This window comes from Etheostoma cragini, chromosome 9 (assembly GCF_013103735.1).
Source record: "Etheostoma cragini isolate CJK2018 chromosome 9, CSU_Ecrag_1.0, whole genome shotgun sequence".
Taxonomy (NCBI): domain Eukaryota; kingdom Metazoa; phylum Chordata; class Actinopteri; order Perciformes; family Percidae; genus Etheostoma; species Etheostoma cragini.
Genome location: NC_048415.1, coordinates 480,701 through 486,681, shown reverse-complemented (window position 1 = coordinate 486,681; position 5,981 = coordinate 480,701). Strand labels below are relative to the sequence as shown.

Sequence of the window (5,981 nt, the reverse complement as noted above, 5' to 3'; positions counted from 1 at the left end):
CAAAGCATCTACGCCCAAGAATGGTGTTTCCTGTGGAACTCTTCCCGATCCCAGTCTTCCCCACCATCACAATCCTCATCTTCTCATCATTTCCTAGAGTAGCTTCTGTTTGAAAGGATGAAGAATATAAAATTAGAAGTTAACCTTTAAATTAGAGCCTGATCGCCGACAGCAGCGAAGGCCCTAATGGAACTGAAGGAATTATTCTTTCTTTCTTTCTTTATTATTATCCGTCAATTGATTGCCTTTTTGGAGGACTTATCATATTCACAACTCACCAAATTTGGCGGTCGCATCAGGTCTGGTGAAAATTTACGTATTTTAATGGTTTTGGGAATGGGCGCACAAAAATGGCTCGCTAGCGCCACCTACAAAATTAAGAAAATTCAGCCCCTGCGCTACGTTTATCGTGGACTCACAAAACTTGATATGATAAGTCCGTCAAAAAGGAAATTCATTTGACGGAAAATAATAAAGAAAGAAAGAATTAAAGCTGCAAGCAGCGATGGAGGGCCCTCGCTAACCAAAAACAGGAAGTGCCGAAACAGGAAGTGGGTGTAACTTGAGTGTACGTTGTCCGATTGGCTCGAAACTTTTGAAGATTCATCAGAGTCCGCCCCTGACAACATCTACACGTCGCTATTTGCTCAAAGTCATAGCGCCCCCTAGTGGCAACAAGAGTAGGCCTAAAAGACAAGGTGCTATACTTTAACAAACTCCTCCTAGAGATTTCATCCGATCAGCTTCAAACTTGGTCTGTGTCATGTTAAGACCTTAATGATGAAAAGTTATTAAAGAAAAACTTTCCGTTAAACGGTGTGGACGTGGCATGGCGGCCATTTTGATTGTTCAGCAATGAAGGACAAAGTGGCTGTAGCTACAGTTTACGTTGTCGTATCTGCTTGAAACTTTTCACGATTCATCAGAGTCCGCCCCTGACGACATAGACACGCCGATATTTCCCCAAAGTCATAGCGCCCCCTAGTGGCAACAGGACGTAGGCCTCAAAGACATGGTGCTATACTCTAACAAACTCCTCGTAGAGATTTCATCAGATCAACTTCAAAGTCAGTCTGAGTCATCTTATGACCTTAACGATGAAAGTTTTTTTTCGTTGAACGGTGTGGGCGTGGCATGGCGGCCATTTTGAGTATTTAGCGATGAAGGAGAAAGTGGCTGTAACTAATAATAATACATTTTATTTATAATGCCCTTTACATTTCAAAAAGAAATCTCAAAGTGCTACAATTAATAGGGAGTTAAAAACAGTTTCCAGAGTACGATACAATTGACAAGCAATAATAAAACACCATAAAACTAAAATTAAAACAATGACTGTTTAAAAGGCCTTTTGAAATAGTAGTGTCTTTAGGCCCTTCTTAAAAGTCTCCACAGTTTGTGGGGCCCTTAGGGACTCTGGGAGGGCGTTCCAGAGCCGTGGGGCGACTGATGGTTGCCCCAAATGGTTCCTGCGTGCGTGCGTGTGTGTGTGTGAGAGAGTGACACATGAGGGACGGAGGGAGAGCAGGGAATGTAATTGTAGCTGAACAAATACGCTGAATGTTTTAAATTGCATTAACAAAAAAGAATGACAAAACGCAATATGTGGCGGCCGGTGTTGGATCTGTGGCACACCGCCACAAATTAGTCTATCTGTGGGAAACACTGCGTTACTGATCCATTCGTGGGTTATCCCAGAGTTGTTAACCGTGGTCAAAACAATCATACTAAAAATAACTGAGCGTGTTGAACGGTGTCATAATCTAATAGTTAGCTATCATTATAGCTTTATCGTTATAGACTTAGCATTAGCATTAGCTTCTTGTCAACCAGCACCTTTATAGCAGGCTAACCTTAAAGCATCACCAAAAGAATTTTTCCTCTTTGGTCCCTCTATAGGTTGGAAGCGATATTGTCCATTATCGCTATCATTACATTATTCTTATGGCTTCTTTGAAACAAATTGTATTATGTTTACTGAGTATAACTCTCCTCAAACCGCTGAAAATCTCTTAGTGATTCTTTGCAAAAAAATAATTAAAGAGGTTTTTTACTCACCTTCTTGTCTGGCCACAGTTTTTTTATCCAGCATGTTCTGTTCCTTCTTCAACTCTTGGTCTCCCCCCCCCCTTATTTCCTTCTCCAACTTTATTTCTTTGTCTCTCTTACTCTCTTTCCCTTTCTTTTCCTTTTTCCCACCCTTTGTCCCCTCCTTGTCTCTTTTCAACTCTGTTGTTCTCTCCATCTCTACTTTCCTATTTTCATAATCACGTTCATCCTGGAGTTTCTCAGTAATGTTTTTAATCTTTTCTTCATATTCTGCTCGTAGTTTCTTCTCCAGTTCTTCTTTCTCTTTCCGTATTTGCTCTTCTTTCTCTTTCAGGATGCGTTCTTTCTCCTCTTCGATTGCCCTTTCTGCCTTCTGGAACATTTCATTGGTGTAGTGGCTTCCTCCGTTCTTCTGGACTATGGTTCTGATCTTCTTAAGCAGCTCGGTGACCTGAGAGTGATTCTCCAGCTCATTATTAAAGACATGGTACTGACCATCGCACCTGGACACAAGTCCCTGCAGGTCTGGGCTCTCCTCCATAAACTCCTCTATACTGGTGTCTTTAAGAAGGTCGCCATGAGTAAAGAGAACCATGCTGTACTTGTCTGCATCCTGGCCAAATATTTCTCTGATCTTCTGCACTGACTGCTTTTCTTCTTCTGTGAATCTGCCCAGCCTGATGACAAACAGGAAGACATGGGGTCCAGGTGAAGAATAGTGGATGCACTGCTTTATGTCTTTATGTGTTTTATCCTGGGCCCACCTGGTGTCAAAGAGACCTGGGGTGTCAATAACAGCAACCTTTTGGCCATCCACTTCAGCCTCTTCCTTAAAGCACTTATCAGTTATAGATTTGGCGCTGAACTTTGATTCAAAGCATCTACGCCCAAGAATGGTGTTTCCTGTGGAACTCTTCCCGATCCCAGTCTTCCCCACCATCACAATCCTCAGCTTCTCATCATTTCCTAGAGTAGCTTCTGTTTGAAAGGATGAAGAATACTAAATAAAAAATTGATATGATTTTGTGTCAAACAATACAGTGAGATCAGAAATAGGCATCTTTGACATTGTTGAGGAAGAAAGTTTAACTACAGATTCTGTGAGAAAGAGACACTTTTGCACAGTTTCATGTAAAAGGTTCTCATTTATTCTTTTTCTGAATGCCGTTGCACTAAGCTTTTTATTAGTTATATGTCCTACAAGTGATTGCAACACCATTGAGTAACATTTAAATTAAAAGACAGTATTCCAACTAAGCTGTTTACATGGCTAATGAAAGTGAATATTCCCCCATTATTCCCGTTTACATGTAGCTGTGCAAATACTATTTTTTTCAGTTGACTTTTATCCAAGTCTTTGATGATGTTTAAAAGTATCTGTGTTTCTTCCTCTTATCGGTTCTGCAGCCCTGCAAACTGTCGGCTGGTTGGTTTGTGTAAAGTAACCATAGCAACGCACAGCTGACGGTAATCCGTAATCAGGCGAGAGGCCAAAACCTGCAGTAAAAACCCTGATTGAGACGCATATTCTTAATGTGTTGTATACATGTCCAAGGAATGCCTCTAAAACCTGAATAATACCAGAATATCCCACATGTCTTAATCTGAAAATGCTGTTCACCTATCAAACTAGAATATTGTCATATTCGTAGTAATAGTGAAATAACTGTAACATTAAACATTAAGAGTTACATTGATGTGTCTCAGTAGGGAACACAGTTACTACACATAGAGCCAAGAGATCTTGGCTGTATGAGATATTGGCTGATTTTGGATTTTAAATGATTTAAGGGAGGCACGGGCTTCATGTAGCATGTTTGTCATGAATACAGATGAAAAACCTACTCAACACAATTTTGCATCAAAGAACCATATAAACATGAATATATTACTGTCGTGACTTACCATAGCTGGAATGTTTGCTTGCCATGTTTAAGAGTAGAGAGTCGATGCTGAAGTGAAAGTCTTTCTGGTGGTGCTCCTCTTTATATGGCTTCATGCATTAAAACACAAAACAGTGAATGGAAGATAAACCTGGATGTCTATGAAGGTGGTTCAGTTACTGTACAGTCAAGTTAAATCATATTCAGTCTTTAATATTTAGCCTTAGTGATTGTGAACCTACAACTGGTCAGCCTTGTAAGTTCTACTTTCATCATGCATCCATCTTCATCCGCTTATCCGGTATCGGGTCTCGGGGGCAGCAGCTCCATCAGGGGACCCCAAACTTCCCTTTCCCCACATCAACCAGTTCTGACTGTGGGATCCAGAGGCGTTCCCAGGCCAGGTTGGAGATATAATCTCGCCACCTAGTCCTGGGTCTTCCCCGAGGCCTCCTCCCAGCTGGACGTGCCTGGACCACCTCCCTAGGGACCCCCCCAGGAGGCATCCTTACCAGATGCCCGAACCACCTCAACTGGCTCCTTTCAACGTGAAGGAGCAGCGGCTCTACTCCGAGCTCCTCTTGGTAGCTGAGCTTCTCACCCGATCTCCAGCCTGAGGAAACCAGCACCCCTCCTGAGGAAACCCATTTTGGATGCTTGTACCCAGGATCTCGCTCTTTCGGTCATGACCCAGCCTTTATGACCATAAGTTGTAATGGTCACCCCTAATGGTCACCTATACTGTCTTCATGTGCAGTTTTTTTATGTGATGGGGAACATGCATTGTGTGTATTTGTTCTTTCCTCCAAATGCAGAAATTAATAAGCTGTGTTATCAGAGGCCTCTGTTTGGACCACAGATTGTTAATGGTCTGACTTTTGTATATATATATTTTTTGTCTTATGAGTTTTTTTTTGTAGGCTTGGGTATAAAGGAGATTGGGAAGTGACGTGAAAAGGTTACTCTGGAGATTGACGGCGAAGCGGTCGGGATTGGGGAGGGCTCTGGTTTTCGCAGGTCTGCCAGATGGGGTCATCTCACGGATAAATTGTTTATTTTTCTTGCTGGAAACAACATGTTATTTTGTGTATATAGTGGTGGATTATTTGATCATGTTGGAGCTGTTTAGTTAATTTATTTAGCTCTAATTGGTCTTGTGATGCTAGCAGCCATTTTTATTAAATCATTGTTTGAGTTTAAAAAAATACAATATAGAAAACTGAGGCTTCATTTGACATTATAGATTTAATAGAAACATCAATCAAAGTTACAGAGAATATATAGTCAATATACAGAATGTTCCTTATTAGGATTAGCAGAAACATCAGGAAAATGAACTGGTAATTTTCTGGCAGGACATTATCCGTTTTTCTACAGATTTCTTTCTTACAGTTTACATCAACATATGTACACATCATTAGATAATATTAGACATTCAGGGGAATGCTAGTCTGGATCAACCAGGGTCCAAAACAGAGTTTATAGTTTACACTGCCTGCCTTCTTATAAAATCGGACACTTGGTTTTCTTTTCTGCTTTCTCTCTGGCCATTCTCTCATGCTCTTCCTCAAACTGTTTTATTTGCTCTTTCAGAACTCTTTCTTGCTCTGCCTTTATTTGTCTCTCCATCTCCCTCTGTCTCTCCTCTTTTCTCTCTTCCTCCATCCTTCTTGTCTCCAACGCTTCCCAGTCTAAATACAGTTTTTTCCTTTCCAAATCTAACTTTAGCTTCTCCATGTTACTGTTTAATTTACACATCTCACTTTCCCTCTTCATACAAGTAAAATCATCTTGTAACCTTTTTCTCTCTCTTCTCTCTTTCTCAATTTCATATTGGAATTTCTCAGTAATGTTTTTAATCTTTTCTTCATATTCTGCTCGTAGTTTCTCCTCCAGTTCTTTCATCCATTTGCGTATTTGCTCTTCTTTCTCTTTCCGTATTTGCTCTTCTTTCTCTTTCAGGATGCGTTGTTTCTCCTCTTCGATTGCCCTTTCTGCCTTCTGGAACATTTCATTGGTGTAGTGGCTTCCTCCGTTCTTCTGGACTAT

At 40.8% G+C, this 5,981-nt stretch overlaps 2 protein-coding genes across 2 annotated transcripts in view; one reads left to right on the top strand and one right to left on the bottom strand.

Annotated features, from left to right (window-relative positions):
• The window catches only part of LOC117950781 (GTPase IMAP family member 9-like), a 5,294-nt gene extending 326 nt beyond the window's left edge, over positions 1-4,968 (bottom strand). Inside the window, exons 1-3 of the mRNA XM_034882120.1 lie at positions 4,896-4,968; positions 3,143-3,147; positions 2,170-3,049 (exon numbers count right to left, since the gene is read on the bottom strand). Of these exons, the coding sequence (XP_034738011.1) occupies positions 2,170-3,049; positions 3,143-3,147; positions 4,896-4,968 (958 nt within the window). The remainder of the gene's footprint in view (positions 1-2,169; positions 3,050-3,142; positions 3,148-4,895) is intronic.
• The window catches only part of LOC117950331 (sterile alpha motif domain-containing protein 9-like), a 30,065-nt gene that overhangs the window by 1,259 nt on the left and 22,825 nt on the right, over positions 1-5,981 (top strand). The gene's annotated exons all lie outside the window — the stretch shown is intronic.